The 14,920-nt window shown below is 42.4% G+C and overlaps 1 protein-coding gene across 1 annotated transcript in view; it reads right to left on the minus strand.

Moving 5' to 3' along the window:
* The window catches only part of c5 (complement component 5), a gene marked incomplete at its 5' end in the record, with an annotated part of 79,040 nt that overhangs the window by 48,626 nt on the left and 15,494 nt on the right, over positions 1-14,920 (minus strand). The window contains 7 exons of the mRNA XM_083645472.1: positions 2,035-2,161; positions 7,294-7,443; positions 7,623-7,823; positions 7,977-8,177; positions 8,296-8,484; positions 12,600-12,715; positions 12,847-12,979. Coding sequence (XP_083501598.1) covers positions 2,035-2,161; positions 7,294-7,443; positions 7,623-7,823; positions 7,977-8,177; positions 8,296-8,484; positions 12,600-12,715; positions 12,847-12,979 — 1,117 coding nt within the window. The remainder of the gene's footprint in view (positions 1-2,034; positions 2,162-7,293; positions 7,444-7,622; positions 7,824-7,976; positions 8,178-8,295; positions 8,485-12,599; positions 12,716-12,846; positions 12,980-14,920) is intronic.

Below are 14,920 nucleotides of genomic sequence, written 5' to 3' on the forward strand. Positions count from 1 at the left end.
CCACTAGGTGGCGCTGTGCCGAATTGCACAAAATTCTGCACTGCACTGTGTGGAGTTCCCATCAGCGCACTCCTCAAATTTGAAGTCGATCGATAGATAAGTTGTTGAGAGAAAAAATGTGTTGCCAGTAGGTGGCACTATGCCGAATTGCACGAAAACAGGTCACTGCTCTCCGTAACGTACTCCTTAGCACACCCAAAGTTTGAAGTCGATCCGACCAACGGTTCAGACAGATGCACAGACAGATGCGGCCGAAAACATGATCTCCTGGCGGAGATACTAATAATAATAACCAATTTTCAATATGCTACAGAGGTGCTGTACTATGGAACACATATCAATATCGTCAAACAAGCATTATCTCTTAACTCCTTCAAATCCAAACTCAAAATCTCGTTCGTTTATTCATTTATTCGGATCCCCATTTGCTGCCACTGACGTAGCAGCTGCTCTTCCTGGGGTCCACAAACAACAAAACATAACCTACGACATAATACATGTAACGAAAACTCAATAAGAACAAAACTATTTAAAAAAGAATCTAAAAATACTAAAATCACAAAACATGTAACAAATCACAATGAAAACTAATTAAAAAAGAGAGAGAAAAATAGAGAGAAAAGTAAATAAAAATAAAAATTACAGCATCAAATTAGAATATGTTGTGGTAGATCAGATCAGTTAATTAAGGTTATAGTGGGGCTCAATAGCACATTCTCCCTCACAGAAGCAGAGGCCTGTGTGCACTGAAGTGCAGCCTTCTTGCACTTGCAACGCTTTCTGCAGCCACAAGAGATCAGCTCGTAGCAGGATGTTGATGCTATGCAACGCCCCAATATCCATATGTCTTCTACATATATTAAGCTATTTCTGTGCCAAATGTGGCACTTTTATTACTAAATTAAATATAGGCCTATAATGTACGCACAAAAAGTGACCAATTACTTTGTAAAAGTCCATATAATTTTGAATGAGTATTTTTATTTTTTAGTATTTCCAGTTTTGTTCAGAATATATCTATAAACACATCTGCGAAATTTGGTGCTTGTATCACAAAATGAACAATAGCCACACTAATTATAGGCCTGTAATGTACACACATAATATAATTAAATTACCAATTACTTTGTAAAAGTCCATATGATTTTGAATTACTATTTTTATTAGGTTCTCATGCTTACTATGGTCTATATTATGTCTGGTATTGGATGTGGGTCCAATGGGATAGGAAATTAGACAAATCGATGGTGGTCATTTTGAAAAATGTCTGGCCATGGCCACCAGGGGGCAAATTTGCGATGCCGCAATATCCAGTTTTGTTCAGAATATATCTATGGACATATCTACAAAATCTGGTGCTTATATCACAAAATGAATGATAGGTTAGCTATGCCGCCCCACTATTAGGGTTATTGTGTTTTTTAGAAGTTTTTTAAAACATGCAACATACACCTCACACATACACCTCACACACAGACATCACACACACACCTCATACACACACCTCGCACACACACCTCACACACACACCTCACACACACACACACACACACACACACACACACATACACACACACACACACACACACACACACACACCTCACACACACACACATCACACACACACACACACACACACACACACACACACACACACCTCACACTGCTCTTTTAACTGTCTACTTGTTCAACTGTCTACTTACTCAGTTTGGTTGCTCTTCTGTTTTCCTTTTTGCTTTTGTTTTTCTTGTTGCTTTTCCTTTTCTAATTTATTGTTTGCTTTTTTCTTTTCTATTGTTTTTGTTTATGTTGTATGTTTTGCAAGGATTATTTTGATACTAGTTTTAATTTCTGAGGTAGAGACCAAGAATAAGTCCACGTAGGGATTCCTGTCTCTATTGCACATGCTTTTTGTTGTTTTCCTTTCTTTGTTTTGTTTTTGTTTTTATGTGCAAAAAACAAAAAAAACAAAAAAAGTGTGACCTTCATTGACTAGCAGTCAATGAACTTTGACTGACTGACTGGTCGACGTACCACTGGGTGATGGCTGGGCGTTGGCATTGGTGATGAAGGTGAGGCCGGCCAATCGGAAGACATCTGCGCTATCTTTGCCACCGCCCCCTCCACAGCCCCGGTCGCTCCGCTCGATGTGACGCAAAACCTGCAGGCCACGATACATCGGAATCACAATTATTTTATTACCACGGCTTTGTTGCCAAGGGTTACGAGGAAATTGTCTGGTGTGGTTGGTGCTCATGTAACATTGATAAGAACACAAATATATGAGACCTAAACAAATAAGATAGCAGCCCATTCTCATTCCCAACCTCTTCCCAACCTTCCCTATCTTGATTACTTGCCCCGGCCCCTCCCCTCCCCCACTTCTCAAACCAAAAGATGTTTGAGCTTCACTGTGCAGAGTTTGACACTAGAAGGCTGTTTCCCCATCTGCTGAAAGTAGAACGTTTCTCTGAGCTCACTGAAAAGGTGATTTACAACAAGCTTGATTCGTGACATCACGAATACTGGTCTGGAGCCAAAACCTGTCCAGTCTTCAGCAGTTAAAGCCCTTGTTTGTATGCTGTGATTGGGTCGTTATGTACTAATCTAGATAACCCTGATTGGTTACTTTGGAATTTTTAATGAGGCAGAAGGAGAGGAAGTCATTTTAAGGATTTTAACAAGATAATTAGACTTTTTATATACATATACATACACATACATACATGGGTCATTAAGCCTAACCCAAACCATAAGCCTAACCTTACCCAAGTTTAACCACAGTGTTTCCCACAGGATTTTGAGTATTTGTGGTGGGGGACCGCAGACCCCCTAGGGGGGTGCGGGGGCATGCCCCCCTGCGCAATTTTCTTAAAACATTTTAAAGTAAAATGCATGAATTTGGTGTACTTTGAGAAAGCTTAAGAGCAAAATTAAAAGGCTAGATCTATGAAGAACATGTCATCATTACTGTGCTGTGGGTTTACAATGACAAACTAAATTTCTCCCTATAGGTCAGGGATACTCAACTTGCTTTGCCACTTTCGTGAAATGATAGAAGGCGGCCAGTTAATAAACAAACAATATACATTTTTCTGTAGCGGATTGTAGGTTTTTGGGGTGTCAGCCGGAGTTTAGGCTGACAATGTTGTGCACACCGGATAGTTAGTTAGGTTAAAGTGTAACTAACCCCCAAAACACTTTTTTTCAGCTTTTAACCAATATATATGACTTTGGGGGTGATGTGTGAAGAATTCTGGTCAGAATTTCCACATTTGACACCAAACTGTTGCCATTTTACCATTTGTATCATTTTTCAGCAGCAAATCTGGCATAAGCGCCCTCTAAGGGTGGAAGACTGTTTTTTTTTCTTTTCTCAATTGAATGGGAGATTTGGTACAACCTGACGTCAGGTTGTCCCAAAGACTATGGGATTTCAAGATAATTCCTCCCCTACCCCCCCTGTAACCTTTCGGCTCCTCAGAACTCCAAGCCTATTCCTATTGAAGTTTGCTCTTAAAATACTGAACCAAACGTCGTCAAAGTTGGCACATGTCTTAATTATAGTTAGTTTCCCGCTGAATGTGTCACTACTTTATTAATATCTTACCTGGATAAGCTCGAATGATGATGTTTATATTATCAGTCCGAGTGGGAAGCACTGTCTCCAGCCCAGGCAGGCGGGAGCGGGCGGGAGAGAGTCGTACTGTAAACCTCATGCACTAGCGCCAAGCTCCGGGCGCGCGCGCAGCAGCAGCTGGGCTCTCTCGGTGTGTCTGTGTTTTGCTGGGCGGATTGGGTTTGACCGTTTGATCAAGCAAGTAGCTCCTGTGCTCTCAAAAAACTGAACACCACGTTGTCATATTTGACATATGTCTTCATTGTAGACAGTTTATCGCTGAATGTGTCATTACATTATAAATATCTTACCTGAATAAGCTCAAATGCTGTTAGAGGATTATCACACCGAGTCTGGAGCCCTTTCTGCCAGCCACGCAGCAGCTCGTAGGCACCCTGCCTTTTAGAGCGCGAGCACGAGCTGCTGTGTGCTCAGGCAGCGGGGACGCGCGGGCGGAGCTCTGCGCTCATGGATTGTATAATAGAACCCTGCGCTGCAGTAACTTTTAACAAGAATCACGAAAAGCCCCAAAACGCAAATTAAAAACGGATTTCATTGCGCGGTTTATCTCTAGTTAGACGAGGGAATTACGTGGAGAAATCTCGCATTGTGTTACCCCAGAGCGAGAGGTTTGTCCTATTGTGGGTGTGCTGCTGTTAACGAGCCCATGTCACTTTGCTCTCGTAACGTAGTTTGAGAGCTGCCATAGAGATACATGCAGAAAAATAATTAAATTTCTAGTTCGCCACTGAATTACCAAATTGATATAACTTTCAACCATTTTCAGATTTTATGTTTCCATACAGGCCACCAGCGTTGGCTAGTTGTTGATATTTATAAATATATTGCCCCTCTCAAATAAATTATTTTTGAGGCAGTAGGCAAACTGTAATGGCGTCGATTTCCGAAAAAAAATCTAGACTTGAACACAGCCAAAGAGTCTAGTATAGACAAGAGTATATGTCATTTCTTGGTTTTTTCCATAGGTATTTTCAAATCACTGTTCTAATACATATCTAGGGGGTTAGTCCCCCTTTAAGTTAGTTAGGTTAAGTACATACATAAGTGCCTGGGTAGCGAGCAGATGGCGGTATTTGACAATTTAGCAGCTAAATCATAGATTATTGAAAGATATTCCATATTCCATACTGAAATGCTATAACAGAAGTATTGGCCAGAATGACATGTAAGGGTTAATGCACGACGAGGTGTCCATTATCACTTTTTAAGGGACGACGTGGAGGCGTGAACCGCCCGAGGCGAAGCCGAGGACGGTTGCCTCCGCGAAGTCCCTTAAAAAGTGATAATGGACACCTCAAAGTGCATTAACCCGCTTATACCATGGTCACTTGCCAAAGAAACAAAACAAGACCATTCATTTATATTTTCATGCATTTTGCAATCAAAATCTAGTTTTCATAACCTTGAATATGAGTTGAGAACCGGCGAGACAAAATAGTCCCCTCGAGATTAGGCTATCATTGGATAAAATGGCTGCTTAGTTTCTACACCTGGCACAATTCTAGAATCAAGCTAACTAATAATTTCGCCAATCGTAGCCTATGTAACAACATACAAAATAAACGGCAATGTCTATAAGACGTAAATGGCGCGAGGCAGAGTGAAAACTATCTGCTTTCAGTATGTTGGAGTCCAGGTATGTTTTGTACAAGGATGTCTCTCAGTGTGTTGCTGTTAACTCCCCATTTCGTTGTTTTCTTCTTGTTGATCTCGTCTTTTTCCTCTTTGACTTGATTTGTATCAGTGATAAGAGGCAGCGCGCGCTCTCCCAGAGCGCCTGGCTGCTAGTTGCTGCAAGTTGTAAACAGAGGGTTTGACAGCTGACAGCTGAGAGCCCGGCTTCTGTCAGCTGACCAGAACAGAGCCGGCTTCTCTCAGGAGAGGGAATCTCCAAAACGAAAATCAAAATTGTAAATAAAAGTTATTTTTGATAAACTGAGCACACAGGGGTGATTTAAATTACTTTGACCGACTAAAATTCTTTCTCAACTTCCAAAATTGTCATATTAACCCTTAACGGGGGTATAGAGCTCAAACAGCTCTCTTGATACCACTGTTGAAACTATGGCGCATTGATATGAACGGTGAACAGACCATTTAGCTAGGTGTACATTATCACTGTACATTATCACAAAATAATGGACACATTGCAGCCAATCAGAATCGAGTATTCACCCAGACCATGGTATAAGAACATTTATTGGACACTTATTCAGCGGGTATCTTGCATGTTGCGTTCAGGTGCACTGTAATTTTTTTTTTTTTTTTTTTTGGGGGGGGGGGGGGGGTCAACATCTTTTTGTGGCGGTCAAAATCCTTTTGTGGCGGCCCGCCACAAATTCCTTTATGTATGGGAAACACTGAACCAATGTGGCAACATTTTCAAATCAACTGACGGGACATTTTTCCATTAGCCGACGTTAACTCATTCTCTGCCAAAGACGTACTCGGACGTACTTTTTACAATGGCGTTCTGTGCCAAAGACGTACTCGGACGTACTTTCATGTTTTGCTTGTTTACATTAGATCAGACCCTTTCCCAGCCTGTGACATTGTTTCAAGTCAAACTGATAAAAGGAACCCGCTAAAGTTTAGTATTTATAGTATAGTCACCCATTTAGCTCATTGAGTGCCAATGACAGCCTGAAAAAGCCCCGTGATCAAAGAGAAGCCGCTCATGCTGCAGCCCAGAGCCATGTAGATTGTTCTGGCTGCAACTGACGGTGCCTGCGAACACAGTCAATCCGCTCCCACAACTGAGCCCTTCTGCCTCTGTCTGTCTGTCAGCATAGTTTCTCCACACGATTAGCCGGTAGAAAAGCAGCAGCCGACACTGAAAACCCAAACCTTTCCCTGCAGTCCGCGTGTGGCTTTTCCATGTTGCGTGCCTGGGAGGCGGCGCACAAAAAGCACTCCGAAAATAGACGCTGGGTGCGTGAGGCTGTGTGTTACTAGTGTGGGGAGGAGTTTTCAGCTCAGGGGGGGAGAGGGGGGTGGGGCACGCAGGGCAGGACACAACTACACCACATCACTACATCAGAAAATATTAGCTAGAGTCAGTGAATGTGCTTGAAATGCTTCATTTCACAAAAGGCGGAATATCTCAGCTTATAATTTGAAATGCCTGAAAACGCTGAAAACAACCTATCTTCTCCGGCTCATAACTAAAGAACGGAAAATGGTATCAATAAACTTTTTTTTGCTGATGATACAATAGAGTCTCCTTGTTCTTTTTCCGTGTTCGGTGTTTACATAGTAATATCACACAATATTCTGTGGGCCTCGAGAAATCACTGAAAACGCTCTGAAACTCTGGCACTGGGAGCGTCGTTCTCCAAAAGTGGCTGGCACTCAATGAGTTAACAGCGGAGGAACGTAACCGGTGGCGTCAGAAAATGGCACAAAAGGGTACGTTGTCATCCTAGAAGTGATGCCAAGCGGTTCTGACAAATAGTCAACATTGGACACGTTGGGAATGAGAATGCGATGTACATACTGTTACCTTTCTGTCTACCTGCCTGTCTGTCTGTTACAGTCGTGTGTGTGTGTGTGTGTGTGTGTGTGTGTGTGTGTGTGTGTGTGTGTGTGTGTGTGTATATCTATCTGTCTGTTGACATCTGTTGACATGGTAACAGGTTATATGTGTTTGTTACCATGGTAACAGGGTCTCTGTAGTTGGGCGACAGTAAGAAGAGGGCGGAGTCTACAGCAGAAAGAGCCACCAGTCCATCCTGATTGGTCCGGATATCTAGACGGAGGCTGTTCTTCGGCCTGTGGTCCCGACCATTGTAGGACAGCTCAGTCTGAGCACCACACGTGCGCACGTATGCACGGGCGCACATGCACACACATCCAAATGTAAATATATTGTACACCGATATTTCCAACTTTCTGTACCAACTAAGGTTAAAAATTTAAATACTCAAATAATAAAATACTGTGGCTGCTTCTTGGGTCCTACAGTGGACTTACACACACATACCTGGAGTCCATTGACACACCTGTGGCTGACGTCCAGCCAGACGGAGTCGGCGACCAGCTCTCCCTGCAAGACGTAGTACACCAGCAGCCGCACTGAGGGAACCATGGCCCCCGTCACCATGAAGCTCACTGACTGACTGCTGTGGAAGCTGGAGACCAAGCTCTGGCTGCCAAAATCCACCACCTTCCCTTTAGACAGGACCTGCACGCACGCACGCACGCACACGCGCACACACACACACACACACACACACGAACATTACATGCAGTCAATACAAAGACGAGCAGATGCAATTTCACCCCGGGTGATGCTAATGTCAAAACCTGCTCATTCAGATGTTTGCTGTCTTCTTACCAGGAAGCTGAGGGCGTTGGACAGGTAGGTGGGCGTGGCCGAGTACACCTTGATGTTGGCACGTTGCCCCGGCTCAAGGGCATGACGGGCCGATGGCGGGTCAATGTACAGGTAGTGCTGGTTGGGGGAGAAGTAAGCCACCGCCTCCAGAGTCAGAGCAGCCTGGCTGGCCAATGGGAGAGCATTATCTGACGTCTCAAACTGTAGAACAACAACAAATAAACAACAATAATATCAACATCAATAACAACTATGACAACATCACCAATAACAATGACAACAATAATGTCTTTGTTGCTTCTCATTCTCTTTCATCTACCTTCAGTACAGCCTTGGTGGTTCCTCCGGGTGTGTTGCAGATGAAGACAGCGACGCCGTCTGATTGGCTGATAGCGTTGTCGGGACACGGCAACTCGCCGTTTCCAGATGTCTGACTGGTTGATCGTCGCTCCACCAGACGAACTGGAACCCGGCTCACTGGCTTGCCCAGGTGATCCTTCACTGACACCTGGAGAAAGACAGACAGACAGACAGACAGACAGACAGACAGATGATAGCAATAAGATATACCTTTTAATTATTTTATTAAAAAAAAAAATTGGTGCTTAAATTTGACTTTCATCTCTTTCATATTTAGATTTAGATTTAGATTTATTTCGAACATGGTGAGAAACAAAAACAAAAACAAAGATAAAGAATAAAAGAAATATAGGTAAGAAGTGCCAAACAATCATAGTCAATTAGAATTCACAGCATACAATATACAGCAAATTCACAATCAATTTACATTTGTTTTCATGCCCGAAAAGGAGTAGGAAGAAGTTAATACTTATCAAGTCCTACCCCCTGTTTTATATCTATAGGCTTAATATGAAAGTATAATTATACTGTAATACTGTTATACTACTGTAGGAGATGTGTACATACTCACATTATATCCATAATAATATCACACATACTATAGAGTTGTGCCTAGTAACATTTGTAGCATACCATGTACACATACTAAAACACTTGCCCTTACAACATAAAGACTATGCTTTAGTGATGGTCAGAAACTCAAACCAAAATTAACATGGACCATGGAACAACATTCATGTTAGGCTATATAACGTTATATGGATCTATAACATTCCAGGCACAATACAGTCAAATGCATTTACTAAAATAGCGCCCGCAAATGAGCGGGGAGATGCAGACAATAAATTATAATTGCAAATGCACAAGTATGAGGGCCAAACGATGTCTTATTTGTGGCAGCGTGATGGACAAAAGATGTTGCTTACAATACATCCTCTAGTCAGCTCTCAGTAAAACATCAGATTGGATTTACTAAAATCCATGTTATACTTGACTAGTGACGCCTTTTCTTCTTTGCTTTGAGACGGGCAGTTTGATAAGCAAGTCAGATGATTTCAGGACAACTAAAGAGAAGTTTCAGTGGAGTTTTCTTCATATGTCGGAGGCTCAGCAGAAGAGTGGACAGGTGGGTACGGTGGTGCAGTGGTAAGCACTGTTGCCTCACAGCTCGAAGGTCCTGGGTTCGATTCCCACCTGGGACGCTGTGAACGCTGAAGGAATGCGTGCCCGTCCGCATGTCCTTGAGTGCCCACTGCCCGGGTGGGGTCATCAAAAGGGCCTTTCTGTGTGGAGTTTGCATGTTCTCCCGGTGCCCCCTGGGGGTTTCCTTCATATAGGAACCCCCTTCACCAAAACATGCAATATCCTGGTTGCTAATGTGGTTCCTCCTCTGGTCGTTAAGAGCGCCTGTTCAGAGGGAGGGGAACTGGTTGGAATAGCGTGAACCTCCCACGTGCTATGTCCTACCGGTGAAGCTTCCTCTGTCAGGTGAAAAGAAGCAGCTGGCTAACTGCCCATGTCTCGGAGGAAGCATGGAGCCAGTTTCGGCTCTCCCCAGATCGGCAGAGGGTGGAGCAGCAACCAGGATAAATAAATTAAAATTAGCACTAATGAGGGATAAAAATGTATAAATATATAAAAAAAAAGAAAGAAGAGTAGACAGGTAGCGCAGCTATTCCATTGTTCCATGCGGCTTTGTATTAAATTCCAGTGTCCCAGAAGATAATCAGGGCCCAGATCAGCAATTCAAACTTGATGAACATTCATTGCCAGGTACCAACTTTGTTACAGTAGGAAACGTTGCCATGAAACGAACAGAGAAAACAAATGAGCCAGGTGCCTAGGGTTAGCACTTGCATATGCACCCCTAGAGGTGAGTATATTGTGACTTTAGTATGTTACTGTTAGATAACGTTAGCTCACTTGCTAATGTAGACAAATTGCTATCTAGCTAATATAGCTAGCCAATCTACAGTAGGCTACCATCCAGATAAGCCACGGGAGTCTGGATGAATTCTGATATTATCGGATAAGGATAATCTGATCTGGCTGGTACTGTAAATTGGGAGCCATTTGCAAATTACTTTAATTAATTAATTAATTAATTAATTAATTAATTAACTTTTAATTAATTCAGCTAAAGGTTCGAAGTTACGCAGTTACTTTAATGGCCACCATAGTCAGTATTTATTTTATTTTATTTATTGGTTTATTTGACAGGGACAATGCATATTAATGAACATTGCTGTAAATATGCAACACGTTCTCACTCTGAACTCAGAGCCACGCTTTGTCAAGAGCCTTTAGCGGCATCCTTAACACTTTGGGAAGCCTACAGCGTTTGATGGAATGCACTCTGGAGCGTTCCGCAAAGCAAAAGTCAAGCACACCTCGGGCTCATCATCCAGGACTATTTGGGAAATACGGTAGGTAGTATCACCCAGGGGATGTTAGTACCAGAAGAATTAGGTTTAGGCATTCGGTAGGTGGTCTTTAGGGGGGTGAGAACCTAAAGACACGTGGTTCAGTGGTTAGCGCGTGGTTCAGTGGTTAGCACTGTTGCCTCACAGCAAGAAGGTCCCAGGTTCGAACCCCGGTCCGTCCCAGGTCCTTTCTGTGTGGAGTTTGCATGTTCTCCCCGTGTTCGTGTGGGTTTTCTCCGGGTGCACATCAAAAGTAACTACATTTGTAACTTGTGTTACTTAACAAAGTAACTGGTATAATATTACTGAAATCCTATTAGTAATAAGTTATATTACTCAGTTACTGCTAAAAGTAATATATTACATGTAATATGTTACTTTTGCAATGAGTCACCTGGTCATCTATACTTGCAGTACTAGTCACATGTTGCATAGCGGACTGATATTGATTGTATTTAGTCACATGTTGCATAGCGGACTGATATTGATTGTATTTAGTCACATGTTGCATAGCGGACTGATATTGATTGTATTTAGTCACATGTTGCATAGTGGACTGATATTGATTGTATTTAGTCACATGTTGCATAGCGGACTGATATTGATTGTATTTAGTCACATGTTGCATAGCGGACTGATATTGATTGTATTTAGTCACATGTTGCATAGCGGACTGATATTGATTGTATTTAGTCACATGTTGCATAGCGGACTGATATTGATTGTATTTAGTCACATGTTGCATAGCGGACTGATATTGATTGTATTTAGTCACATGTTGCATAGTGGACTGGTATTGATTGTATTTAGTCACATGTTGCATAGCGGACTGATATTGATTGTATTTAGTCACATGTTGCATAGCGGACTGATATTGATTGTATTTAGTCACATGTTGCATAGTGGACTGGTATTGATTGTATTTAGTCACATGTTGCATAGCGGACTGATATTGATTGTATTTAGTCACATGTTGCATAGCGGACTGATATTGATTGTATTTAGTCACATGTTGCATAGTGGACTGGTATTGATTGTATTTAGTCACATGTTGCATAGCGGACTGGTATTGATTGTATTTAGTCACATGTTGCATAGCGGACTGATATTGATTGTATTTAGTCACATGTTGCATAGTGGACTGATATTGATTGTATTTAGTCACATGTTGCATAGCGGACTGGTATTGATTGTATTTAGTCACATGTTGCATAGCGGACTGATATTGATTGTATTTAGTCACATGTTGCATAGCGGACTGGTATTGATTGTATTTAGTCACATGTTGCATAGCGGACTGATATTGATTGTATTTCTGTTTGTTTCAGAATCACACACATGGAGCCTATTGGATTTCCCTTTGTTCCACATGCTTTGTAAACAATCCATCCTGCCTCACTGAATAATGATCCATATGTTTCCATAACACTTCACCTACATTGACACGGTGTCATTCCATACAGTGTTTTTCCACAAGCAGTAGCAAATTTCATGACATCACTGAGCACAACATTAAGCAAACATTAGTAGAAGCGTGCAGGTGGTAATGCTTCAAACATTCTGATTACATACTGTACTTTCATTATTTATTTTATTTCACTTCTAATGTATCTCTGTAATCTATTCTAATGTATCTCTCTGACCTCACTGATCCCTTTTTAATGATCTGTGTTGTGAAGCGCTTTATAGCTTTTAAAAATGTAATACAAAAATGCAAATATTAAATAGAAATATTCTAATATTACTACGTATGTAGAGAGGGTCTGAAATAGTGCTGTAGACTGTTCTACTAAGTGTAATATCGCAGTATGTCTGTCGGTTTGCCTGTCTGTCTACATACCTGGACGTTGTAAGGAAGTCCAGGTTTGATGAAAGGGGGTGTGGACACCAGGCTCAGGGTGTAAGGTGATTTGACGAACCTCACTGCAGCTAGCTCCGCCTCCTGGGAGATCCCACCTGACAGACAGACAGACAGGTGTGTGTGTGTGTGTGTGTGTGTGTGTGTGTGTGTGTGTGTGTGTGTGTGTGTGTGTGTGTGTGTGTGTGTGTGTGTGTGTGTGTGTGTGTGTGTGTGTGTGTGCGTATACCTGTGTCTTCCTGCAGCCTTACAGCTATATAAAGGTATTTCCCCACCAGAGTGTTGAGGTCTTTTGGGCCGTCGTGATTGGCCAGAACCATCTCCATGTTTACAGTCATTTCAATGTCTCCTAAGGAGGACAGCTGGAGGAGGAGACAGTATCAGCAGTGTTAAGTGTGTCAGCAATGTGCAACAGTTTTACCACAAACTGTGACTTTCTTGACTTGCAAAGTTATCTTTTAAATTGACAAACATCACATGTGTATGTCATGGCACATTTCAAACAGGATCAAAAAATGATTGTCTCTTCTCCATTCATATTTTTTTCGTGGCTGGTTCGCATAGGGCCCGACCGGAAAGGGAGGGACTTAACAGGATGTGAGTTGCCAGAACTGCATGAACTGTATAAACAGCAGTGCCTCAGGAGGTCCCTGAAGATCATCAAAGACACAAACCATCCCCACAACAGCCTGTTCTCCCTGTTACCCTCAGGGAGAAGATACAGGGTTCCAAAAGCACGCACAAATCGCTTGAGGAACAGTTTCTTCCCGCAGGCCACGAGACTCCTTAACATACACAGATAGTGTAGTAGCCGTACTGTAGCTGCTACCATTACGTATGTCTAATGTTTAATTGTATGTTTAATAAGGAATATGCTATTTGCACCTGTATGTCAAATACGCCGAATTTAAAACGCTGAGTTTAATTGTATGTTTAATAAGGAATATGCTATTTGCACCTGTATGTCAAATACGCCAAATTTAAAATGTTTAAGCACGTCTAAAGTATGCACATGACATGTGCACCTATGTGCAGTGAATATGCCACTGTCTCTGACTTGTCTTATCACTATACTGCCTTATTGCTTGTTGTGTCTCTTGTTGTTTTTGCACTCATATGCCCTGTTATATTTGTACTATGTTGTAAACGGAGTCCACAGCACAAGAATTTCACACGTGATACTTGTACCATGGAGTGACAATAAAAATCTTGAATCTTGAATCTTGAATCTTGACTTTGGCTCTCTATACTGTAACGGATCGGGTATTCGTTACAAGGAACCGGAGACTTGAAGTTGGTACAGGCTTTTATTCTTGGCTTCACAATATAGCTCCTAGCAGCTAGCTTCGCTGCTAGCTCTTCATGCAACCACTCCAACCCCCTCTCATGGTTAGACTGACTTCCGCCCCGGCCGCTGGTCACATATATCCCCTTCCCCCTAGGAACACACCCACACATATCAGTTCCTAGGTAACACACGGAAACCCCACAATACGTGTAACACCGATTCGCTACATTTCCCCCACCCAACTTTAATGTCGCTTCCACGCGACATGCACAACCCACACATATCCCCCTGTACCAAAACACACCCAACACAACATTTTTCCCATCACCACATCAAAATCTAATTCCCACAAACCCCACAACATTTCAATTCCCCACAATTAGTCCCTTCTTTTTTCCAACACCCCTGTCATAATGTCCAGTTTGCATCAGGTACTCCGTAATGTCTAGTTTTCCATTAGGTACCCCCATAATGTCTAGTTTCCCATTAGGCACTCCATAATGTCTAGTTTTCCATTAGGTACCCCCATAATGTCTAGTTTCCCATTAGGCACTCCATAATGTCTAGTTTTTCATTATTTCCTTCTTTTTCACACATTCATTTAAATTCGACACAATGGCCCGTTACGTTTTCCCTCTTTTCTTTACACACATTTCAATTAAACACAAGCCCCCACATTTTCCTTAACTTTTCTTTTCCCAGCAACTTCTTAATTTTTCATTTAAACCCCATTTCCATCCCCCCTTTCACAGCTTCTGTCCCACCTGAAGCACACTAGTCCCGCTCAACCCCCAGTGGGGTTAGTCCTCTGCAGTGTAACTCAGCACGGCCCCCCCTCGGTGCCCCACAGCCCTCACACTCCCTGCAGTATCGCCGCACGTCCTCCTTTTGTTTTCCCCAGTAGTAAACTCTACGGATGCGGCTTAGTGTCTCTTCAGTCCCAAAGTGACTGGATCCAGGGTCCACGTGCACCGCCCTCAGTGCCAATTTCCGCAGGCAACTAGGTACAAGCCAC

Source organism: Poromitra crassiceps (assembly GCF_964638095.1).
Source record: "Poromitra crassiceps genome assembly, chromosome: 10".
Lineage (NCBI taxonomy): Eukaryota > Metazoa > Chordata > Actinopteri > Beryciformes > Melamphaidae > Poromitra > Poromitra crassiceps.